Source organism: Callorhinchus milii, unplaced genomic scaffold (assembly GCF_018977255.1).
Source record: "Callorhinchus milii isolate IMCB2004 unplaced genomic scaffold, IMCB_Cmil_1.0 Scaffold9, whole genome shotgun sequence".
Classification (NCBI taxonomy): domain Eukaryota; kingdom Metazoa; phylum Chordata; class Chondrichthyes; order Chimaeriformes; family Callorhinchidae; genus Callorhinchus; species Callorhinchus milii.
This window is the reverse complement of record NW_024704750.1, coordinates 21,719,898-21,746,321: the sequence shown is the minus strand read 5'-3', so window position 1 is coordinate 21,746,321 and position 26,424 is coordinate 21,719,898. Positions and strand designations below refer to the sequence as shown.

Here is a 26,424-nt window from a genome sequence, read left to right as displayed (position 1 = left end):
TGTATTCCGTTACTTCCAATGATCTCTTATTCTCAGGTAACTGCGCAGCACTAAACATGCAAAAAATATAATAAATCATTTATCCCGTATCACATTGCTGTTCATTTAGGGAAGCTGTTCCTTGTGTCCTAGAAATTACAACACATTTGCTCCCCCACTGGAGCTCTCTACTCTAACCCCGTCCTCTGCTCTCTCTCTCTCTCTCTTTCTCTCTCCCCATCGTGTCTGTGCTGGGACTCGCTTCCCCCACTGGAGCTCTCTAACCCCATTCTGCCCCCCCCCCCCCACACACACATACTATTTGTCCTCAAATACTTGTCCAGTTTGTGGCTACGTAGGAATACTGGTGACAGATGTAAATGTCACTGACCACGGTATGTTGTGAGGAGCTGAATTACTGGGTCGTTGTGTCTCGTCACATCTTAAAATGCCACCCCTGGCACTGCCTCCATCACTGGGAGTTTGGCACTTGTTCCAAGAGCCTAGTGGCCTCTTTCTGTCTCCTTCGTACACACACAGCAAACACGCAGCACATACATAGATAGACACACACACCACACACAGGCACACCACACAGATAGAGACACGCGCCCATCACACACACACACACACACACACACACACCACAGGCAGACACACACGCGCAGACACATCGCACCACAGGCAGACACACACACGCAGACACATCGCACCACAGGCAGACACACATACCAAAGGCAGACACACACACACCACACAGATAGAGACAAGCGTGCATCACACACCCACAGAGAGAGACACACACACACCACACAGAGAGAGACAGACAGACAAACAGACAGACATATGCATCCAGTGAGAGACATGCGAACAGACAGAGTCACACATGCACACACATACAAACACAAAGCTGGAGCACTCCCCCCCACCCACACACCCCCAACACTGACCTGATACCCTGACCATTTCTACATCTATAATAATGGCAGAGGCCATATTACTGCCATCAGCTCTGCGAGACGCTGTCCTGGCTGAAGGGATATATAAACGCCAGTTGTTGTTGTTGTGACGTGGTGTGGATTCCCCGCTGTACACTGTGCAATCCCGAGCTGTAGGTGGGAGCCAGAGGCCAGAGGTTGGGGGCAGTGAGGTGGGGGTGGGGGCACGGTTGGTGGGGAAGGTGGGTCGGGTTTTGGGTTAGGGGGAGTTTGGGGGAAGTGGGTCGGGTTTGGGGGGAGGTGGGTCGGGTATGGGGGTTCGTGGTGAGGTGGGTTGGGATTGGGGGGAGGTGGATCGGGTTTGGGGGTTGGGAGGTGTGGGTCGGGTTTGGGGGTAGGTGGGTCGGGTATGAGGGTTCGTGGTGAGGTGGGTTGGGTTTGGGGGGGAGGTGGGTCGGGTTTGGGGTTGGGAGGGAGGTGGGTCGGGTTTGGGGGTTCGTGGTGAGGTGGGTCGGGTTTGGGGGGGAGGTGGGGGAGTACAAGAAAGCACATCTTACACCGTGGGCACGAGACCATCTCACAACCACAAGCCAACTCAGCCGGTCTCCCGACACGGCATTCAATACTCAGGCAGCCGAAAGGGGAGCTATTTTCGGCTGATTTTATTGAATAAATATTAATTACTTTTAAGGTTCATTCATGAAAGAGAAAGCCAGCGTCCCATTCGCTCGTCCTCCTCACTGCCTCGTGGTTTCGAGCCTCACCACAGTGTCTCCTCTGCTACTCGGTGCCCATCCCGCCCCTCGCTCAGCACCCCTCTGCCTCTCGCTCTCTCTCGACTCTTGCTCAGAAGGCTGAGGGTTCAAGCCCCACGTCGGGGAGGTCTTTTAGCTCACAGTCCAGGCTGACGCTGCTGCGCAGTGTCGCGCTGGGGGGGAACAACGGATTGGATGACCTTTAAAATTAGCCCTTCCTGGGGCGTGGGGGGTGGGGGGGGGGAAGCGCTCCGGGACGCTACCCCACGTGAAGGGCGCAAGTTGTTGTTGTTGGGAGCCGCCGTGAGGTCTTTAGTGTCCACTGGAATGGGGGGGAATGAGAGACTTTGGATTAACGTCGCACCCAAAAAACAGCGCCTCCGACAACGCGTCGCGGTAAGTAGGAACCCGGTTGTTAGTCGATTGGCGGATCGCTTTCTGGGGGTAATAATCCCTCCCCAAAAAATAATAATAATTTGGTCACTCAATCCGTGACTGTTTGTGGGACGCTGCCGTGCGCAATTGGCTTCCGCGTTTCAACCACAAAATATACAGTCACTCCACTTTGCAGTGTATCCTGCGAAGCGCTTTGAGACGTCGCGAAGACGTGATAAGGCGCCGTATCGAATGCAAGGTTTATTATTATTATTATAGTATTATACAAATAATAACAGTCGAAAAGCCATCACACGGGAAGCACAGCCGAAGGACAACAACAACAACAAAATTATATTTCAAGAGCGCCTTTCACGTCGGGAGGACGTCCCGAGGCGCTGGACACTCAGGGTCAGGACACCGAGCTGGGGGGAGGGGTGGGGGAAGGCAGAGAGGTGTTGGGGGGGTGGGGGTAGGGGGGCGACTGAAGGCACGACCGCAGAGGACATTTGCAAACCAGCTCCTGCCGTTTGTGGTAACCTTTAAGAGCTAAACAGTAACAGAGTGTGTAATTTATGTGACACGGTGGAGTGTTCTGCATACAATGCGATTCCGATTAGAAAAGCTCATTAGCAGTAATTCTCCTCATCTAAATAATACATCGCTGCCCTTTTCAGCTCTGTTATCTCTTCACATGCCTCAACCTCCAAGGCTGGCCTTTCTGCCGCTCCTTGTCAATCATTAATCACGCCTTGCCCCAGCGCGCAGACCGAGACACTGCTCCCCTCCCTCCCGCTCTCTCCGCACCACCCACACCAGCGTTAACAACAACAGCAGCTTGCATTTCTATAGTGCCCTTCACACAGGGTAGTGTCCCGGAGCGCTTGAAGCCCTCTGAGAACGTCTTAGCCCAAATCTGAGCCACGTGTGACTGTTGAAAGGTGACGGTTTGTTGTTTATCACCTCTCTGGGACTTATGGACGGGGTTAGGGTGGAGGGGTGTCAGTCTGACTCAGTGGTAGCGCTATGGCCTCCGAGTCAGAAGGTTGTGGATTCAAGCCCCCACATCGGGACTTGGAATCATATAGTCTAAGCTGAGGCTACAATGCAGTGCTGGGGGGGTGTTGCATTGTTGGAGGTGCCGTCCTTCGGATGAGACATTAAACCGAGCTCCTGTCTGTGCCTGTTCGGGTGGACTTTAAAGATCCCATGGCGTTCATCAGAGAAGGGAGTTTCTCTCCGCCTCCCGGTGTCCTGGCCAACAATCTCCCAAATAAAACTGGTCCCTCGCTCCACGGCTGTTCGTGGGACGCTGCTGTGCACAAACTGGCTGATGCATTTTACATTTTACATGTGCATTTTACCAACAAAATTGTATTAAAAATATGTTCGCCCACAAATATACTGTCAATTCACTTTACAGTGTGTTCTGTGAAGCGCTTTGGGACGTCCTCCCGATGTGAAAAGCGCTATATCAAATGCAAGGATTATTATTATCATTATAAAATTCACTTTACAGAGTATTCCGTAAGGTCTTTGAGACGTCTCAATGACATTGTAAGATGCTATATCAAATGCAAAGATTATTACTATTATGGCTCAACTCCAGCTTGCTTCACAACGACCCTTTGGCAAAATCTATCGTTATAATACCACTACCTTGTATTTACACAGCGACCGGCACATAGGCTTGTGTGTGCATCACGTAGAGGGGGTGTGTGTGTGTGTGTGTGTTAGTGTGGGAAATGTGTGTGTGCGTTATTGTGGGGAGGTGTGAGTGTGTGTGGGGAGGTGTTTGTGTGTGTGGGTGTGTGAGTATGTGTATGTGTTGGGCGGGGTATGTGTGTGCTTGTGTGTGGCGAGAGTGTATGTGTGTGTATGGGTGTGTGTGTGTGTGTGGGGAGTGTGTGTGTGTGTGGGAGGAGTGTGTGAGTGTGTGGGAGGGCAGGATGTGGGGGTGACATGGAGAAAGCAGACAGCTTTAACACTGAGTGCGAATGCCAGTTTCTGACCTGCCAGTAATGGATTAGAAATCATTAGCTGCAGATATAATTACCAGGAATATCATGTGCTGGTGTGAGTGAGTGTGAGTGAGGTCTTTAACTCCAGGACTGATCCCGGCTCAACACCAGCGTTTAAACTGTCCTCGTCTGGGTGCCAAGTGCGGAAACCACACGGCAAAAATACCCAGAGCGAGTTTTCCCGTGGCACAGGCTGTGGCCAGCGTTAGGCTTTTGTGCCTCTCTTTAACAAGATGGCTTTGCAGCGTCCAACAATCAATCAGACCGAGAGATTTCAGGCAGCCACAAAGCCGAGGCCAACCATGTAGAAAATAAGACTCCCTGCCTCAGTGGAGGGCTGGCCACACAGCGCACGCCACACCAGCCAACACTACCATCTCCCCAACACGTCAACCCTCACACAGCTAATAGGACAGGAGCGTCAATGGGTTCTCGGTCCCAGGCTCCGAGCAATCGCTTGACACTCGGTTAATCAGCCCCAACATTGACTCATTCACACCTTCCTTTTAATAAGAATAATCCTTGCATTTGTGATACATAAGAACATGAGAACTGCCAGACAAAAAAACAGACTAAAGTCCATCTAGTTCACCTTCCACCTTCCTGGCGGTCACATGCACATATGTCCCGAACTACTTATATAAGAACATAACTACCTGTATAAGAACATATAGCGCCTTATCAAGTCGGAAGGACGTTCCCAAAGCACGTTACAGGATTTACTGCGAAATTCAGTGACTGTGTATTCTGTGGGCACAGCAACGACCCACAAACAGCCTTCAAACCAATGACCAACGATTGTCCTTCTCGTTTCGAATAGCGCCTGAACAAGCAGACGGGACCTCGGTTTAATATTTCATTCAAAGACTTAAACACTAGTTTAAGATAAAACAGTCATAATAATAGTAACTGGGACTGTTAATTAGGCAATTCAGAAAGTGCTTTGACAAAATACCCGGTGAACAAAATATCAAACTCCTGCGAAAAGTAGCTGTTCTCGGAAGCTCAATTACTGTATATTAAGAAAAATAACATCCATTCCCCTATGTAACATGACAGTTCCTTCAAGACCCATCTCAAGACCTCCTCTTCAACCGTGCCTTCGGTCACCCTCCTTCCCCCCCCTGCCCTCCACCCTCCCTGATCCCGACCTCCAGCTCAGGTCCGAAACATTGACTGTCCAACGCCTTGGGACATCCTCCCGATGTGAAAGGTGCTCTAAAACGTAATTTTGTTATTGTTGTTACATATGTTGGTGTTTCGCCCACAAAATACACAGTCCATTCACCTTACGGTATGAGGCTGAGACGTCTCCAAGCGCTTCACAGAATGTACTGTATTTGTGGGCAAAACACGGCAGCCGATTGTGCACAGTGTCCCACAGTCGCGGATCGAGTGACCAGATTATGTGTGTTTTTAGAAGGGATTAACTATTACCCCCCGGAAAGCGATCCACCAATCGGCTAACAACCTGGTTCCTACTTACTGTTGGGTAAACAGAGACGCGTAGAGGAAACTTGCCTAAGGTTCTGCCCTACCCAGGAATCAAACCCAGGTCCTCCCGCTTGCGAGGCGAACGCTCTAACCACTGCGCTACGGGTAGGATTAGTCGCTGAATTTAAACATGTTTAAATGTCTCTGTGTGGAAACAAAGCCTTAAAATGTCAACCGTCCTGAGAAACCGCAGTATAAATAAAATTCATAGCAAATTCAATTTTACTCATGGAGAAATGCAGAACAAAGGGCGACTAACAGGCGGGGGCTTACAGCAGAGAGACATGGCCTGGGGACATGAGGGAGTAGGCAGTGTGAACCCACACGCTCGCTGCTCACATGTGTATACACGCTCACGTACTCTCACTCACATGTGTACACACACTCACACACGTGTGCACTCATTCACACGCTCGCTCATATGGGTACACACATACTCACTAACTCGCTCACACGTGTACACACACTCACACTCTCACACGTGCACACTCACTCACTCACTCTCTCACACATGTACACTCACTCACACGTTCGCTCAGACGTGTACACTTACTCTCAGACGCTCAGTTACTCTCACTCACATGTATTCTGCGCGCGTCTGGACAGCGGGAAAGCAATGTGGTTTTAGCTGGTTAGACTCCAGCAGTGACCCCAACGCACACTCTGGGGTCCCCCAACCCTCGGCTCTTGTCAACCTGCGCCTAATACTCTCCGGAATTAGGTAAGCAGGATGCGTCCCTCCAGAGAGAGAGAGAGTGCGCATTCCATTCCAACAGTCTGTCTCCGGGATTTCCACGTGTAGGTGGGAGGTGGGGAATTCTCCGCTTGATTTGGAGATTCTTAAGTAGGTGATGGCTTTCCACACGTGTCAGACACACACTGTATAATCACGTACCACAATCAATAGTCCTGCCTCGCACTCTGCCGGGTTCCAGCTTATCTCACACAGGATCGCAGAGGCCAGGACTCACACTGCCTCACCTGTACACACACACCTGTATATATACACACACACACACCTGCACATTCACATATACACATCTGCACACACACACACACACAAACACCAGTGCTGTGCTGGAGGGTGAAGGGGAAATTGTCAGAGACGCCATCCCTCCGATAAGTATGCTGAGCGCCTCTGTCTGTGCCCTGTTCTGGCGTACATTAAAGATCTCCCGTGGCTATGTTGTCAAACAGAAGTAAGTTTCTCTCTCTCTCCCGGTGTCCTGACCGACAATCCCCCAGATAAAATCTGTCACTTACTTCACGGCTGTTTGTGGGGCACCGCTGTGTACAAATTGGTTGCCATGTTTGCCCGCAGACACAGCAGCGTCCCACAAACAGTCGTGGAAAAATGACGAGGGAAACAGAGGTGTGTGGATTAAGGAAACTTGCCCAATGTTTTGCTCTGCCCGGGAATCAAACCCAGGTCCTCTTGTTTGCGAGGCGAGTGCTCCAATATTAATATTAATAAATTAATTTGACGTTAATATCACCCGCTGTGCCAGGAACACATGGCACAGCGCAGAGGCTGGGAGCGAGAGCTGTCTGTGTGCGTTGGCTGCGGTCCTACTGTCTCACTTACCTCAATCAGTTCCCTTTCACTCATTAACACACTTTACTCACAGTGACTCACTCTTCACACAACCCACAGCCCATGGCTGTCTCGCTCGCTGACACATGCCTGGAGCTCTCTACTCCAACCCCATTCCCTGCTCTCTCTCTCTCCCCATCGTGTCTGCGCTGGTGCTCGCTTCCCCCACTGAAGCTCTCCGCTGCATGATGATGTGAGTTTAAGTTTAAGGTTAGAGAGAGCTCCATGGCCACGGTGGCTGGGAAGCTGAGAGGTATAAATGAGTGGTCGCTTTCATATCCCGAGGTGTTGGAAAACATCATCGCGAGAGATTGCTCGCGGTGAGATCAAACAAGCTGATATTTTAGGATATTTTCCAACACCTCGGGATGTGAAAGCACGACAGCAGGTTCAGAGGTACAGACAGGAGGCTCAACGGGAACCTAAGTTGGTGGGTAAACTCCCTCGCCGTCTAAATATCCACCCAGATCAGGTCTACCCGACAGGTGTCAATCTGTCACACTCAACGACAACAACGCCGCCGCCCTTCACGCAGGGTGGCTTCCCAGAGCGCTTGACAGAGGTGTCCAGAGATTATGGATTCAAGCCCCCCNACACCACCCCCACCCACACACAGGTGTCAGGGACTGGACTGTGAGCTCAAAGTCCCCGACATGAGGGCTTCAACCCACCACCTGCTGACGCAGAAACAAGAGCGCGAGGGACTGAGACAGGCAGAGGCTGGCAGTGACATCAATAACAACAAGAAGTTACATTTACACATTACCTTTCACGTCGGAAGGATGTCCCAAGGCCTTGGATAGTCAAGGATTTGGACCCGAGCTGGGGGGGGGGTGTTGTGATCTGGAGGGGCGGAGGGCAGGGAGGGTAGGGGTAGGAGGGTGGCCGAAGGCGCAGTCGCAGAGGAGGTTCTTGAAATGTGCTTTGAAGGAGGCGAGGGAGGGGGCGAGGCGAGGGGAATTTGGGATGGAGGTCCAAAGGGTGGGGGCAGAGAGGCTGAAGCCCCTGATGTTGGGACGGGCAGAGCGCGGGATGTGGAGCAGTCTGGAGCTCAATGAGCGGAGGGAGCAAACCGATAGGGAGTGACGTACAGTGATTGGCAGAGGCTGAGAGAGATTGGGAGTGACTTGCCGCGAGTAGCAATGACTGGCAGTGAGAGGCAGTAACTGGCAGTGAGTGGCAATGCCTGGCAGAGCCTTGCGGAGGCCGGCAGTGACTAGCAGCACGTGGCAGCGTGGGGCAGCGGGCGGCAGAGCCAGGCAGTGATCGGCCGAGAGTGGCAGAGATACGGCGTGAGCTGCCAGTGAGTGGCGGAGCCTGGCAATGGCTGGCGGAGCCTGGCAATGACTGGCAGGTTAAGCCTCGGAGCGGTGAACAAGCCAAACACACATCAATTTTGTGAAGTGGTTGTGAAGCGATATTGCGCTGCTGATGAAGGAGCTGATTACATATTGAGTTTGCGGTGGATGGCTGGGCTCCAGAGTCGATGAGAGAGTTTTTTTTCTTAACAGAGAAAATTTGCTGCTCGTATATATATATATAAAAAAAAACTTTAACCCCCTCACACAGTATTTATACACAGACACACACAGCCCTGGTCTGACTGCGATCTATTTCTCAACACCTCCCTCGCTTCCCACCGTCCCAGTCTTGCTCAGTCATTCTCTCTCTCTCTCTCTCTCTCTCGCTTGCTCTCTCTCTCTCTCTCTCTCTCTCGCTTGCTCTCTCTCTCTCTCTCTCGGATCACAGGGTTGTGGGTTCAAACCTCACGGTCTAACCAGCACTGGGGTGGGGGTTGCAGTTGGGGTGGGAGGGAAGGATGGAGGGAGGGAAGGAGGAAGGGAGAGAAAGAGGGAGGGAAAGAGGGAGCGAGGGGGAATATGACTGCCCTAAACTAAGCACTCCGTCCGTGCCCTGTTGGGAGGACGTTCAAGATCTCTGCACCGCTATTGGAAAAGAGGAGTCTCTCTCTCCCCGCGTCCCGGACGACAATCCCACAGATACACTGACCCTTCACTTGAGGAGTGAATTGAAGAATATTCTACGATTTTTTTACTGCTTTACAGGGCAGACTGAGACTCACGGCATCTAACTGTCCGTGTCTCTGTGTCTCGCTGTGTCTGTCTCTCTCTCTCCCTCTCTCTCGCCCCCCTTTTCCCTCCCCCCTCCCTCTCGTCCCTCTCCTCTCTCTCCCCCACTATCTCCCTCCCTCTCCCTCTCCCACTCTCTCTCTCTCTCTCGCTCTCGCTCTGACCTGATTGCTCTCACTACACCTTGAGGAAAACATATTCAGCTTCATACAAAATAGAAACAGGTTTATGAATAATTCAGACGATCGGAAGGAAGGAAGACACGAAAGAAAGCGCCGGGCTTGCATTTCAGCTGGTCCAGAGATTTACATCTCGTTTCCCCCCACTCCTTCCACCACCTCCCCGCCACCCCCCCCCCCCCCCACCGCACGCCCTGCAACAAACAGAAACACCACAAACGGGGGTGGGGGAGATAGGAGAGAGAAAGAGTGATGTTCCCTTTAACCGCAGATAAAAACTCCCCCCACCCCCAGCCTGAACCCGTGAGACTGTGAGCTCACAGTCCAGGCTCACGCTCCAGTGCAATGCTGGGGGGGGGGGGGAAAGATCTCCCACGATGCTATTTTGGAAAGAGAAGGGAGTTTCTCTCTCTCTCTCTCCCCCCCCCGGTGTCCTGGACGACATATCCTCCAGAGAAAATCGCTCGTTCACTCGCTCCACACCTGTTTGGCGGAGATGTCGCTGGGCGCCAATTGGCTCCCGTATCGGCCCGCAAAACACACAGTCACTACACTTCACAGAAAAAAAAATCTTGTCGAAGCTTTGAGGTTTTGAGGGTGTGATATTTCTCACATCATCAAAGTAGTTTTTCTACCCTAAGTTCAGCACCAGATATCCAGCCCAACCTCCCAGTGTTAAATAAATGTGTGTTTCGAGGGAGGGGGTGGGAGGGGGGGTGGTTGGAGAACGGGGCTAGCGGGAGGGGAGATGGGGGGATACAGCCACTAAGTGGGATATCATCGTACAGATTAATTACAATCGCACACAGTAACCTTACACCCCCCATGAATTAATTATACTCGCTGGGAATAACCTTACGGGAAGCGGCTGAACAAGATTTTCAAGTGGAATATCTGGACGGGAGGGCTATAAATAACTATAAGTAGAAAGGATTGCGGAGTATTGGGATAAGGATGGAACCTTTATTTTTGGAGGGGGTGGGGCTGCTGGGGAGAGGGGTCTGTGCGTCTGCGTGTGAGAACACCCCAATCGTCAGGTCCCGTCTGTGCCCTGTTCAGGCAGACATTAATCTCCCGTAGCCCCGTTGGAAAAGAGAAAGGAGTTTCTCTCTCTCTCTCTCTCTCTCTCTCTTACTCCTGATGTCCCGGCCGACGATCCCCCACCTCTCTCGTAACCCACCTCCCACCACCCCCCCCCCGGAGTAACACCAGAAATCGCGCGCCACGCTGTGCTAAGATGCTGAATCAAACAAAAGGAATGTTATTGCTCTAAATAACCAGCAGACCGAATGAGAGATTAAAAAGCTAAATAACCCTCGCACTCACTGTGAAGTGTATTGACTGTGTGTCTTTTGAAGGCGAACGAAACAGCCGTGAAGTGAACGAGTGATTTTACCTGGGGATTGTTGGCCAGGACACATGATGATGATAATAATAATAATCCTCGCATTTGACACAGCGCCTATCGCGTCTTCGAGACGTCTCAAAGCGCTTCACAGGATACACTGTAAAGTGGAGTGACTGTGGGTTGTTGTGGGCGAAACGCAGCAGCCAATTGCGCACAGCGGCATCCCAGTTTTCGGGGGGACGGTTTATTATCCCCCGGAAAGCGATCCGCCAATCGACCAACATCCAAGTTCCTACTTACTGCTCGGTAAACGGAGGTTTGCATTTCTCGCTATCTCTCTATCTTTCTCGCTCTGCGTCTCTGTCTCTCGATCTGTCTGTCTGTCTGTCTCTCTCTCTCTCTCCTCACTCCTTGACAAACAGTCGTGGATCGAGTGACCAAATTATTATTATCTGGAGCATCAGCCGAGATTGTTTGTTGAGAGTCCTGACGTGTTGTGGGGTTTGAACCCACAACCGCTGTGTAAGAGGCGACAGTGTGAGCCACTGAGCAGTCGGCTGTTTACTCACCACCTTATAACTCACTGATCTCCCGATCTGCGGGAAATGAGTTGTGGAGCGAAGTCGCTGCTAAACTGATAGGCTTTATTTTACTGTAAATTAAACGTCCTGAAACTGCTGGGATCCAGCGACCTTGGCTCAACAGTTATTTAAAACAGAAATCATTACGTGACGAGCGAGAGAGAGAGCGAGGGCGAGAGAGAAACAGGAAGAGAGAGAGACAGAGAAAGGGAGAGATAGAATGAGAAAGGGAGCGAGACAGAGCGAGAAAGGGACAAAAAGACAGAGTAGAGGACAGAGAGAGAGAGACACATAGTGAGAAAGGGAAACAGTCAGTGAGAGAGACAGAGATGCAGAGTGAGAAAGATAGAGACAGACAGACAGTATTTCTTTCTTTATTGGGCTCCAAATTATAGTAAGAAACTCTCACATTCCTCCCCCTTCAATAACACTCACTAACACTCACTTGTGGAGTCCTGTAGCTCAGTGGTTAGAGCACTCGCTTTGCGAGCGAGAGACCTGGGTTCAATCCCCGGGGGGTCAGGGTGAAACCTTGGGCAAGTTTCCTCACTCCACACAGAGCCTAATAATGATCCCTCCAAAACCAAACAATAATAAATTGGTCATTTTCAATCTATGACTGTTTGTGGGGCATTGCTGTGCGCAATTGGCTGCCGCGTTCGCCCACAAATATACAGTCAATTCACTTTACAATGTGTTCTGTGAAGCGCTTCGGGACGTCCTCTCAACGTGAAAAGCTCTATATCAAATGCAAGGATTATTATTATTATTGTTATTGTAACACAAACATCCAAGCTTCTCAAAGTGCTTCCCAGGGCATAGCTCTCAGGTTTACTTGTAGCCCAACCGTCTACTTGTAGCCCAACACCATAGCCAAGCTGTCAAATTCATCTTGGAGATTGTCGACAAGGCCAGCGGCGGCCAGAGAGAGAGAGAGAGAGAGAGAGAGAGAGAGAGAAACTCCCTTCTCTTTCCCGACAGCACCGCAGGAGATCTTTAACGTCCGCCTGAACAGGGCACAGATGGGGAGTGAGGTTTAACGTCTCGTCCAAAGGGCAGCGTCTCCATCAATGGAGGGTGGGGGGAGGGCAAGGAGCGGGTGGGAGGTGGGGGAGAGAGCGGGGCGGGGGGAGGGAGGGAGAGGAGCGGGCAGTGGTGGGGGGGTGGGGTGCAGGGTTCGGAAGCTGTCAGATGGTTCCTTTAACCTTATCTCTGGGAGAGCAATAAGCATGGGACGCGGGCAAGATTACCAAAGAAGTGGTGACGTGATGCTCCATCTCTCTCAGTGTGTGTGTGTCTCTCTCTCTCTCTCTCTCTCTCATTCACTCTCTCTCTTGCATTCCCCGTCTCTCTCTCTCTCTCTCTCTCTCTCTCACACATACGCACAGACAGATTGGTTCCTTTGAAAGTAAAATCAGAATTCTATTCATGCGAGTGAATGGTGGATTGCGTTCCTCGAGAAGGGAGATCTAATGATGTATAATTACACATAACAGCAACAGCAGCGCCACTGGGCACGAGGAGAGAGAGTATTACACAGGTCGTGAGTCAGGGTCAGCGGGAGAGGGCGGTGGTGGGGGTGTCGGGAGGACGGGGGGTGGGGGAGAGAGAGCGAGATGTGGATAGGGGGTTAGAGAGGGAGTGAGAAAGGAAGGGAGTGAGAGAGAGAGTGAGAGAGATAGACAATGCGAGAGAGTGAGGGAGATGGAGGGAGGGAGAAAGAGAGAGAGCGAGAGAGAGGAAGGGAGAGAGAGAAAGAGGGAGGGGGAGAGGGAGGGAGGAAGGGAGGAAGGGAGGGAGGGAGGGGGAGAGGAGAGAGAGAGAAAGAGAGTAAGGGAGTGAGAGAAGGAGATAGATAGGCAGTGAGAGAGGGGGAGAGAGAGGGGGAGAAAGCCAGGACTCCGGGAGAGAGTCAATCCGACTGATCCGCGGGAGATCTTTAACATCCACCTGAACAGGGCACAGATGGGGAGTGAGATTTAATGGCTCCTCCGGCGTCTCTAACAATAAGGCGCTCTCTCTCTCTCTCTCTCTCTATCTGCAAATGTACTTATGAGCTGCCAAGTTCCTGACTTCATTAAGGTACCAAGTGTTACAATCAATCCTTCACCACTGTTCTCACACCCCAACTGAGACCATCAATCAAGTCCAAGCAAACCTCTCGTCCTCCTCCCCGTCCCCGACCACGCAATGTCCACCGCCCCCCCTCCCCCCCCCCACAAACACACAGTAAGTATATCCTGCAAAGTGCTTTGAGACATTCCGACGTCGAACGGCAATCGATGCGGTTTTATCTGGTTAGTCTCCAGCAGTTACCCCAACACACACTCTGGGGTTCCCCCAAGCCTCGGCTCTTGCCAACCTGCGCCTAATACTCTCCGGAATTAGGTAAGCGGGATGCGGGAGAGAGAAAGAGAAAGAGAGAGAGAGAGAGAAAGAGAGAGAGGGCGCATTCCCAACAATCTATCTGTGGGATTTCCATGTGGAAGCCTGGAATTCTCAGTTTGGTTTGGATGCTCTAAAGCAACGGTGATGGGTTCCTGCACGTGTCAGACACCCGGCTGACCCAACAAAACTGAGACGGCAAAGCATGGTATAAAATTGAGGATTATTATTATCATTCTTATTATAATTTTTGTCCCTCAATTTGTGGGACGCTGCTGTGCGCAATTGGCTGCCGTGTTACGCCCACAAGGTGCACAGTCAATCCACTTTACGGTATATTTTGTGAAGTGCTCTGAGACGCCGCGAAGACGTGATAAGGCGCTGTATCAAGTAATAATATATAATAATCCTTGCATTTGATATAGCGCCTTATCACGTCTTCAAGACGTCTCAAATGCAAGGATTATTATTGTTATAATTATTATTATTGTTACTTCGTTGAATGATTGAACGGCACAGATCAAAGTTGCTGCACAGATGCTCTGGGGCCAAGTGTGAGAGTCAGTCGTCTCTCTATTCGGAGCTTCTCTGCACGCGGCAGAGTGTGGGAGGTGGAGGAGAGACTTATTTTGGAAGTGAATCACTGACAGGTGTCCTGGGCAACCGAGCCAGCGTTACACACTGCTGAGACTCAGCACCAAACTCAGAGACAGATAATAATAATAATAATAATCCTTGCATTTGGTATAGCGCCTTATCACGTCGTTGAGATGTCACAAAGCGTTTCACAGAATATACTGTAAAGCGAATTTATTGTGTGTTTTGTGAATCGCAGCATCTCTTCGTTTCCCTTTCTGTCTCTATACTCTTCTCCCTCTGTCCCTCTCTTTCTCCCCCCCACCCTGCTTTCTCTCCCACCGTCTCTCTCTCTCTGTAATTCTCTCTCTCTCTCTCTGCCTCCCTCCATCTCTCTCACTCCCTCCCTCACACTCTCTCTCCTTCCGTCTCTCCCTCTCTGCCTCTTTCTCTCCGTTACTTTATTCTTCTTCCTCCCTCTCTCTCTTTCTTCATCCCCCTCTTTCTCTCTCTCTCATCTCGGGAGGTAACAGAGGCGAGGAACGAGGTATGGGTGTGGTGGGGTGGGGGGGCTTCACAATATCAGACAGAGTGATATAACCTCAGGGAGAGCGAGCGATTCAGAGGAGAGAATTGATGGCAGGGTCTTTGGGTTGGTTTACGCTGTAAATTTGGAGCGACAAACGAGAGATTGATAGTTCCTTGAGCATCGTTCGTTCAGGCTCAGAGCGAAGCTGGGGTGGTGGGGTGGCGGAAAGAGGTGGGGGGGGGGAAGAGGAGGAGGTGGGGGGGGGCTCTCACCTCAAGGTCACAACCACAGGACAAATGGTCTCTAGTTATGTTCACTCTGTCTCCTCGGCTCAGTAAACGCTTCACAGAGATGTAACCCGTTTAAACTCACCAAATCGGTCTCTAAACTGCAGCTGTGGTAATCACCCCATACACACGCAGCCACAGCCAGGCACACAAACACAAACCCGTGCGTACACACGTGCACACCAACACGTGCGCACACGCACACAAACTCATGCACACGCGCGCACCAACATGCAACCACAGCCACGCACGCACGCATACACGCAACAAGAATAGTAACTCAAACTCTCCCCTTCCTTACCTCTCTGAATCCCCCCCAAATCTACCACTTACTCCACCTACCCACCCCTGCCATCTCTATTTGTCTTCGCGCTCTGTCTAAATCCTCCCTTGTTGAACGCCCTCCTTCTTCCCCCCAACCCGCAACGTCCTACAAACAGTCATGAAGTGAACGGCTGGTATTGTATGAAGGGGTGGAATACACAGTCACTACACTTTACATTAAAATGTGACGCACTCCGCGATATTCCCCTAATGTGACGGGCTCCGTTCGTGCTAAGACGGTTGGCGAGTTTTGCAATATTCCCTCACGCTGTTCATCGCGTCTTTGAGACGTCCCACACACAGTCGTGGATTGAGTGACCGCATTTTTTTTTGAAAAAAGGAGTTATTACCTCCGAAAAAGTGATCCACCAATTGACTAACAACCAGGTTCCTTCTTACTGCTCGGTAACCAGAGGCGTGTGGAGTAAGGAAACTCCCTTGCTTGCGAGCCGAGCGCTCTAACCACTGAACTAATATTTCTCACACTCGACACGGTGGGAAGAAGTCTTAAAGCGTTTCCTGTAACATGTAGTGACTGTGTGTTTTGTGGGCTGCCAGGTCCTACAAACTGCCATGAAGTGAACGACTGGTTTTCTACGAAGGGGGAGGGATGCACAGTCACTACGCTTTACGGTCAAACTGCGTGAAGTGCTTTGAGACTTCCTCCCGCTGCGATAGGGCACTATATCAAGCTTAAGAATCACGATATGAAATTATAGCTTTAACCAATAACTCTCGCTTTCTCTCTTGGGCTCTATCTCTCTCACTCTTGTCTTTCTCTCTCTTTAATTCTCACTCTCTTTAATTCTCACTCTCTTTAATTCTCACTCTCTTGCGCTCTCTCGTTCGAAAGCAGTGGCACAGCATCGGAGCAGAGAGCCTCTTAAGTAAACAGAGGCGAGTTATCCTCCCGCTGCCTCAATTTACAATTTGAGAAATGGAAGCATTTTGCCAAGGACGGACTGTGTGAGTCTTAATCGATTGGCTATAACTCCGTCAGCGCTCGTGTGTAATGCTCACGCGCCCCCCCCCCCCCACACACACGCACACACACACGCACACTCCGCACCTCAAAGCCCTTTCATTCTCCGAAGATCGATCCGGAGAGAGGGAGAGAGATTTACAGACCCGGCAGAAGCAGCAATAAATCTGCCCATCTCTGTGGGTCTATCTGTTGGTGTGATGGTACCACAGTATCATCTGGTGGCCACTGGAGGGTACCACAGGCTTGACCTCACCTTGTGGCAAACACACGTTTTATTTCGAGTTCGATACAGCGAAGGCGGACATCGCAAAGCGCTTCGCAGGATTTTACTGGTCAAGTGCCGGGGCCGTGCGTTTTGTCGGTTTGCCTACCGAGCAGTCAGTCACTACACTTTGACTCACAGTCAAATCCTGTGAAGCCCTTTGGGACGGTTTGGCACGTTTCCTTCGCGCCAATGTGTAAAACCAAAAGCACCTAAAGGAGTAGGCGATGAGAGTTTCGTCCCACACACGATGGTTGGGGTGGTGGGGGGGGGTAAGGGGAGTGGGTGACTGCACTAACAGAGGTGTTGTCACCACTCACTTCAGTGAGATTCACAGTCTCAGCTGTTTGTAACAGCTTTGCAGCTTCCAGGATCCCTTTAGAGCAGAAACCCCAACGCTGGTCACACTCTGGGCCGAAGAGAGGAGAGAGGCCGAGGGTGAAGGAGACCCTTCGGCTCGTTTGATCCTCACGGTCACAGAATCTCCGCAGATACAGAGAGAACAGAGTAAAACGACAACTTCACTTCAACATCGACCGAATCACTAGTTAATAAAGCGGATAAAAGCAAAGAGCTGCTGTGAGACTAAGAGCTCAGGGTTCACAACTCCCACCCCACCACCCCCCCCACCCACACGCCCCCCCCCACCCCCACATGCCTGCCCCGTCCCACACACAGGCTTGCCTCACCGCACGATCACCTCCACACGCGTGAGCCACCTACCTGTATCTCCCATCCAGCATTTCCCCTGCTCTTCTCCAAATGCAAGATTGTTTTGCCCCGCGCACACACGTGTGTGTGTGTGTGTGTGTGTGTGTCAGTGTGTGTACTCTCTCAGCGATGTGTTAAAAATCTCAGATCTCCCCCCACCCAAAAACCCCCCAACCACCCCACCACCGCCCCGAAACAGTACATCAAAATACACAAGACCCAGCGTCACGTTGACGGTGTGCAGGCCCCAGCCCCGGTCTGAACAGAGATGGTGTTCAGCCTCAGGAGATCAGCCTGCGAGTGTGCGCGAGAGCGAGTGTGTGCAAAAGGCAGTGTGCAAGTGTGAGTGTGCGTGAGAGTGTGCGCGAGAGCAAGTGTGCGAGTGTGAGTGTGCGCGAGAGTGAATGTGCGCGAGAGCGAGTGTGCGAGTGTGAGTGTGAGCTAGAGCGAGTGTGTGCGAGAGTGAGTGTGCGCGAGAGTGAGTGTGCGAGTGTGAGTGTGCGCGAGAGTGAGTGTGCGCGAGAGCGAGTCGCTCTGGTGTGCCGAACACGGTGTGCCGTGTATGTGTGGTGTATGTGCCGTGTACGTGCTCTGGGACGTTACCCCGCGCGAGGGGCGCACTATAAATGCAAGCTGTTGTTGTCCGTGTACGTGTCGTGTGGTTTACTGCGTGCCACATGTATGCGCGTATACGTGTGGTGTAAGTGCGGTGCCCGTGCCGTGTGCGTGCGCGGTGTGCATGTGTGTGCGTGTGCATCTGCCGAGTACTCACGGTCGTTGCACTGGCTGCCGCTGTACGAGGTCATGGTACAGTCACACGTGTAGCCCTCCCACTGCTGCATGCAGACACCGTGATTGATGCAGGAATCCTCTTGACATGTGTTGCTCGGCCCTTTGTGGGGGAGGGACAGAGACAGTGGACGGAGTCAGAACCATCACCCCCCCCCCACCCCCCCCCACACGCACACACACACAGCCCCCACCCACACATAGCACCCCCATCCACACACAGCACCCCCACCCACACACAGCAACCCCCCACACACACAGCCCCCCACCCACACACAGCACCCCCATCCACACACAGCACCCCCATCCACACACAGCACCCGCATCCACACACAGCACCCCCACCCACACACAGCACCCCCATCCACACACAGCACCCCCACCCACACACAGCACCCCCACCCACACACAGCACCCCCACCCACACACACAGCACCCCCACCCACACACAGCACCCACATCCACACACAGCACCCCCACCCACACACAGCAACCCCACCCACACACAGCACCCGCACCCACACACAGCACCCTCCCCACAAACACACAGCACCCCCCACACACACAGCACCCCCCCCACACACACACAGCACCCCCACCCACACACAGCACCCCACCCACACACACACACAGCACCCCCACCCACACACAAACACAGCCCCATCCCACACACATAGCCCTCCCCACCCCACATACACAGCCCCAGTACACACACAGCTCCACTCCACATATAGCCCTCCCCCCCCTTCACAGTTCCCCCCCCCCCACACACACAACACCACCCCACACATACGCAGTGTCACCCACTATTAAATCCAGAATGTTTTTTTGGGGGGAGGGGCGGGGGGTCGTTTTATGTTTTCATGAAATGACCCCCCCACCCCCGGGTCTCGTTCTATACGACTGTTGCAAATTAGACCCCCGCCAAGCCCTTCTCCCCCAAAAAACACACTCAAACACGCCTCACACGCACAAACATGTGTGATATACACACAGAGAGAGACTCTGTGATCGGGCGGAGGCGGAAGGAATACCTCAGTCAGGGAGAGAGAGGGATGTGAGGGGGGAGTGTGGCTTAGTTCTGTGCGTGTGGGGGGGGTAGGGGGGTTTGGGTCCGTGTTTGTGCGGGTGGGGGGGGCATAAGGTCTGTGTGACGGGGGGCTTAGGGTCGGTGTGTGTGGGTGGCTTTGGGTCTGTGTGTGTGGTGGGGGGGGCATAGGGTCTGCATGGGGGGGGGCTCAGTGTTAGTGTGTGTGGGGGTGATTTAGGGTATGTGTGGTGGGGGGACGTAGTGTCTGTGTGGGGGAGCTTAGGGTATGTGTAGGGTGGGCTTAGGGTCTGTGTGGTAGGGGGAGGCTCTTAGGGTCTGTGTGCGTGGGGGGGGGCTTAGGGTCTGCGTGGGGGGGGTGCTCAGCGTTTGTGTGTGTGGGGGGGATTTAGGGTCTGTGTGGCGGAGAGGGGTCTCTAAGGGTCTGCGAAGCGCTTTGAGACGTCTGGAAGATGTGAAAAGTGCTATATCAAATGCAAGGATTATTATTATTGTTGTGTGCGGTGGGGGCTCCGGGTATGTGATGTGTGTGGGGAGGGGACGACCGCTAATTATTATTGAGAATAAATCACTGGTCGAGCGTGTCGGGGATACACACACGTGAAAACCGGCGAACACAGAGACAGAGAGTGAAGAGATGGAGAGTGAGAGCCACAGCGAGAGAGACTGACTCTGAGAGTGAGAGAGAGAGAGAAAAAGAGAGACTGACGGTGACTAAATATTTAAAGCATTTCACTCCAAAGCAAAAAAAAAACCCAAACCCTGCAGCGGAGCTGAAAGTGTGTTGTCCTGTGTAATGTGCGTCTGTCGCGCTAAACATTGGCCACTGCTACTCACATCAACACCGTCTCTCCTCTCCCCCCCCCCCCTTTCTCTCTGTCCACCCCTCTGTTCGTCCCCGGACCCCCCCACCCCCACCTCTCTCTGCCCCCCACTCTCTCTCTCTCTCTCTGTCCCCACCCCCACTCTCTACGCTCCCAAACTCCACTCTCACCCCCCCCTCCCTTCTCTCTCGGCCTCTTCCCCCCCCACCCCCTCTCTCTCTCTGTATTATTTACACTATTTTGAGTGCGATTAATAATAACGCCGGTATTAATACGTCAATATTGGTATTAACGTCAGTGCAGTGTTACTGCGTTCCCAGCGGGCTGGGGGGTGGTGTGCGGGGGTTGTGGGGGTGGTGGGGGGGGGGTTGAGAAGCTGATGCGGACAAATTGGCCGCACATTATACAGTAACACTTCCAGCCACTTTCGGGCACACAGCGAGACGCAGGCCTTGTACCTTGCAGGTCTGCTTTGGTCAGTGCAACTTTCGTTAGCAAATAAGAACAGAAGCGAAAATAACAGCAGAGGTTAATAAACTCGTGTTAACGACGCCAGGCAGACTGCCCTACACACACGCACACGCACGCACGTCCACGCACTCGCACGCACGCACACGCTGACACGCACCTGCACACACGCACGCACCCGCACACAAAACACACGCACGCACACAAACTCGCACGCGCCCAAAGAAGGCAGACCGCGCGCACAACGGGAAAACGCAACCCCACACCCGCACAGGCGCCCGGACACGCGGAGCGGCCGGGAGGAGGGCAGGGAGGCTGTCACCGCAGCATCGTGGAGCGGGTTAATCCGGTCGCTCCCGTTAGCCGAGACAGATTGTGGCGACGAGTGCTTCCAAACCAAACCCCCTGCAAGTCCGTGACTTTACACCGCGCCCCCGGGCACACAGGGCAACACCGTCAGCAGTCACCGAGACGGGGGGGGGGGAGGGAGGACGGAGGGAGGGTGGGAGGGGAAGGGAGGGGTGTGGAGGAGTTGGGAGGTGAATAAGTTGAGGGCTCGGGGTGGGGAGGGGGCGTGGGTGGTGGGGATGGAGAGGGAGTGGGAGGAAAGGGAGGGGAAGGAGGGTGGGGAAGAGAGGGTTGAGGGTGGGGGCGCACTTCTGAGCTGCTGTCCTTCAGACGAGACGTTAACCCGAGGTCCCGGGGTGAGGGGTGAAGGGACGTTGTCCTCCCGCTGGCAATCCTCCTGGCTCACGCTGGTCATTCATTTGACAGCTGTTTGTGGTATGTCCATCTGATGGTCCATTTGATCTCTGTCGTACACTCCCCCCCCCCCCACCACCACCACCACCTCCAACCTCCCACCTCCCACCTCCCACCTCCCACCTCGCCGCTCACCTGATCCCGGTCAGTCTCCGCACGCGGTGGCAAATACGTTCCGTAAAATTCTGAAGGCACACGGAGAGACAGAGAGACACACACACACACACAGATAGAGAGATACAGAGACACACACACACACAGACACGGAGAGATACAAAGGCACACACACACATACAGAGAGACACACGCATACACAAATACAGAGAGACACACACAGATAGAGAGACACGCACACACACACAGATAGAGAGAGATACAGAGAGACACACACACAGACACACAGATAAAGACTTACAGAGAGACACACACACGTAGAACAGAGACACACACACATACAGATACAGAGAGGAACACACATACAGATACAGAGAGACACACACACACACACACATACAGAGAGACACACACACAAATACAGAGAGACACACACACACAAATACAGAGAGATACACATAGATAGACACACACACAGACACAGAGAGATACAGAGAGACACAGACATACACAGATACACAGACACACACACAGAGACACACGCAGGTAAGAGAGAGGTAAGTGCTTACTTACCTGACCACATTGCTCACTATTTAACGCTGTGATTGGCTGCTGCCCCCAATCAACAACAACAACAACAACAACAAGATTACATTTGTATAGCACCTTTCACGTCGGGAGGACGTCCCAAGGCGCTGGAATCACAGCGTTTATAGCATTTTATACTCGTTCTAAATAACAATACTCATGTTTCATCCAACGTCCAAACACCTCAAATCGCTTTCCTCTGTGGTGTAGTGACTGTGTATTTTGTCGGCAGCCAATTTGCGAGCGACAGCATCCCACGAACAGCCTCGAGGTGAACGACCAAGTCTATCTGGAGGAGGAGGACGGGGGCGGGGGGGGTACGACGGCCGGGGAACAACGACACTGACGCCCGTCCCAACAGGCACAGGCAGGACCTCGGTTTGTACGTCTCGACCAAAGGACACCCCGACACACAGATGGACAGACATACACTCAGGGCAAATCAGCTTCAGGTCAGGAAACCGAGGGGACGGAGAGGGAGATGGTCTGCTGTCGTTGAGCATTCCGAGTCCCTGGCCCAGGTTGTTGCTGTTGTTGTTGTGGTTCCGGCTCTGGTTTTCCAGTGATCGATCCCGATGTTCCGGCCCCGACTCTAGCCTCCGAGTGAGGAGCCCCTTCCCCGCACCCGCCCCCACCACCACCACCACCACCACCACACACACACTTGCCCGCACCCTCACTGGCCACAGAGCAACTCGCCCCACACAACACAGAGATCCCAGCCGGGAAAAACACACACACTGTCCACACTCACACTGCTCACTCACTGTGCACACACGCTGCGCGCACACACTGTCCACGCTCACTCACTGCTCACTCACTGTGCACACACACTGCGCGCACACACTGTCCACGCTCACTCACTGCTCACTCACTGTGCACACACACTGCGCGCACACACTGTCCACGTTCACTCACTGCTCCCACACTCACTGTGCACACACACTGTCCATGCTCACTCACTGCTCACTTGCTGCTCACTCACTGTGCACACTCACACTGCTCACACTCGCTGCTCACTGTTCACACCCTCCACACTACTCACGCTCACACTGTCGCTCGTACATTCTCACCTACTGACCCACAACGCACAGTGCCCTGCTGCCCGCACATTTTCTCTCCCGCTCTCTGACTGTCCAAAGATGCAAATATACAGCATTCCCCCCGTCAACCCCCACCTCTCTCTCTCTGAGCTGCAGCGGGGAATGGGGAATGGGATGGTTCATGAGCATGGACACAGATGGGGGCGAGGTATGATGGGATGAGGGATAGACACACAGACAGGCTGAGGAGGGGACAGGGAGGTGGCCAACATCTCCGAGACGGTGAAACCAGCGAGATAGCGGGGTCCAACTCTGGTCTTACCTTGGGGAGGGGGTGGGGAGGGGGGTGGGGGGGATGGCAAGGCAGGAGGCGCAGAGAAGAGCTGCCCTGTGCTCTGCTGTATCAAATTATTATTTGTGTATTATTAGGTGCAAATGGATCCAGGGTTCTGCCTCCCCGAGAACCTGGTGTGAGGCCCCAGGAAACGGGAGTGTTGGGTGGGGATAGAGACAATTACGAACCCTCCTCAGGACGGAGGTGGGTGGCCTGAGTGAGTCTGTGTGTTTGTGGGGGGGGGGACGGGGGGACGGCAGGAATAGGTACCAATCAGTTGGGGAGTAGGAGTGAGCTGTTATCAGTGCATTAATTCAGGGGCTATGACCACTGCCTGACTTGAACTGTTAATTTTCCTCCCTTCTCCCACTCCCACCACATCCTTTCCCCCACCCTCTTCTCTTCTCCACCTGGGGGGGGGGGGAATATCTTTAAAACCTTCCTGTTCCGTGCCGGACGTAACAAGACGTCTCCCGGCAGACGACGGATTCCGGAGGGAAGGAATAACATCAAGAAAAGGCGTGGAAATTGCGTTTGGATAAAATAAGTGTATTTACTCATCGACATCGCTACAAAATAATAGTCCAAAAATAAACAACCCGCCCCCCCCCCTCCCCATTCCCCTTCCCCCCCCCTCATTCCCTCGGGGATTACACACAGAAAATAAAAACAAGAGCAGTTTGGCTTTAGTGCTGTATCGCGGGATGGGGCGGGGCGGGCGGGGCGGGGCGGGCGGTTAAAGCCACAGGCCGCCCTGTGGATAGAAGACGGCGACGGTGGCAGACAGCAGGACTGTGAGCCTCAAGGAGGGGAGCAGGCGGAGGAGGAGGTGGGGAGCGTGACCCACCCCGGAGGCGAGGAAGGATTGACTGTCCGAGCTCAAGGCGCTGCGGTTTGTACCTTCACATCCCCGGTCGATCTGTCCGCTCCGGTGCAACGCGTCATGGATCAGGTTGGGCAGTCGGCCGTTCAGGTCCACAGAAGCCAGGCAGCCCTGGAAACCATCCCTGCTGGCCACCAGCTTGGGCAGGTTGTGGTACATGCTCTGTACCAACCCTGCGATGTACAGGTCACCTACAGCCCAGGGACACACACAGAGAGAGCAAACCATCATCAACAACAACAACAACAACTTGCATTTCTATAGCGCCCCCTTACGCACGGCGATAGTCTGACAACGTGGAGAGGAAGGGGGTGGGGGGGTGACTGTAAGCGCGATCAAAAAAGGAAGGTCTTTAGGTGGGATTTGGAAGTGGGGAGGGAAGGAGAGGGCAAGGCGGAGGGATTAAGAGAGAGAGTTCCAGAGTTTTGGGGCATACTAGATGAAGGCACGGCCTCCGATAGTGAAGCGGAGCGCACGAGGGATGAGTGTACAGTAAACGTCGCACAAGTCTGATCTGTACATATCCTGTAATCTCCTAAATCATACATCTATCTGCCTAAGTCCCGTTGTATATTCTACGCAAGTTTGACCCAACTCACGCTTTGCATAAGCCGTTAAATGTACGGTTCCAACTGATTCCACTCTATTCATGACATAAATTTTACATTTGATACAGTCTGCCTCCCAGGATTTAATATAATAATGTCATAATAATAATCCCTGTACGGCACAAATCAAAGTTGCCGCACAGATGTTCCGGGGCCAAGTGTGGGAGACAGTCGTCTCTCTATTCGGAGCTTCGCTGCACGAGGCAGAGTGTGGGAGGTGGAGGAGAGACTGATTTTGGAAATGAATCACTGACAGGTGTCCTGGGCAACCGAGCCAGCGTTACACACTGCTGAGAGTTAGCACCAAACTCAGAGACAGATAATAATAATAATAATATTAATCCTTGCATTTGATATAGCTCCTTATCACGTCTTCGAGACGTCTCAAACGCTTCACAGAACATATTGTAAAGTCGATTGACTGTGTATTTTGTGGGTGAAACATGATAGTCAATTTTTTGGGGAGGGATTACCCCCGGAAAGCGGTCCACCAATTGACCACCTACTTACTGCTGGGTAAACAGAGGGGTGCGGAGTAAGGAAACTTGCTTAAGGATTCGCCCCCTGCCAGGAATCGAACCTGGGTCTTCTCGCTTGCAAGGCGAGTGCGCTAACCAATACTCTACAGGATATAGGAAGGTCTTGAGATGGACTTTGAAAGAGGTGAGGGAGGGCGCCGGAGGACCTCTCGGATGGCGTTCTCGGATGGTGGGGGAACGGAGGGGGTGGTTTGAGGGCCTGGGTGGGGGTGGGGGGGGGGGGAGTGAAATGTGAAACACGACGGTGCCTGCCGAACGGACGGAGCAGCTGGATGGGTGAGGGTGGGGGGCTGAAGAGAGGGGTGTGGGGGTACCTTTAAGGTCGAGGTTCTTGGCCCCGTTGATGACCTTGGTGACAGAGCGAGCGTCCACCTTGAGGGTGTGTGTGTTGCTGTTGTCTCTGGTGATCACCACATTGTGCCACTGGTTGTCGCTCAGGGACTTCTCCGAGTTACCTTTGATCACGTTGGGTCCATTCCCCAGGTCAAACACGTAGTGGATGTACCTGCGGAGAGGAGAGGAGCCACGGCTCACACACCCACACATACACACACATACAGAGTGCGCCGGAGCGCGCGCAAGAGAGAAAGAGCAGGAGCTAGAGTGAGAGAGAGAGAGCAGGAGCCGGGGCGAGAGAGTGTGAGTTGGAGAGGGAAGAGAGAATAAGAGCCAGAGTGGCAAGGAGAGCCAACGTGGAGCGGGAGCTGGAGCGGGAGCTGGATGGGAGCTGGAACTGGAGCTGGATGGGAGCTGGAGCGGGAGCGGGAGATGGAGATGGAGATGGAGCGGGAGCGGGAGATGGAGATGGAGCCGGAATGGGAGCGGGAGCTGGAATGGGAGTGGCAGCTGGAGCTGGAATGGGAGATGGAGCTGGAGCGGGAGCTGGAATGGGAGCTGGAATGGGAGTAGGAGCTGGAATGGGAGCGGGAGCTGGAATGGGAGCGGGAGCTGGAATGGGAGTTGGAATGGGAGCTGGAGGTGGAATGGGAGCTGGAGCTGGAATGGGAGCTG

The 26,424-nt window shown here is 52.9% G+C and overlaps 1 protein-coding gene across 1 annotated transcript in view; it reads right to left on the bottom strand.

Annotated features, from left to right (window-relative positions):
• nrxn3a (neurexin 3a) overlaps positions 1-26,424 on the bottom strand; it is a 159,821-nt gene that overhangs the window by 47,124 nt on the left and 86,273 nt on the right. Inside the window, exons 14-17 of the mRNA XM_042338145.1 lie at positions 25,728-25,918; positions 24,284-24,457; positions 18,186-18,305; positions 17,616-17,671 (exon numbers count right to left, since the gene is read on the bottom strand). Of these exons, the coding sequence (XP_042194079.1) occupies positions 17,616-17,671; positions 18,186-18,305; positions 24,284-24,457; positions 25,728-25,918 (541 nt within the window). The remainder of the gene's footprint in view (positions 1-17,615; positions 17,672-18,185; positions 18,306-24,283; positions 24,458-25,727; positions 25,919-26,424) is intronic.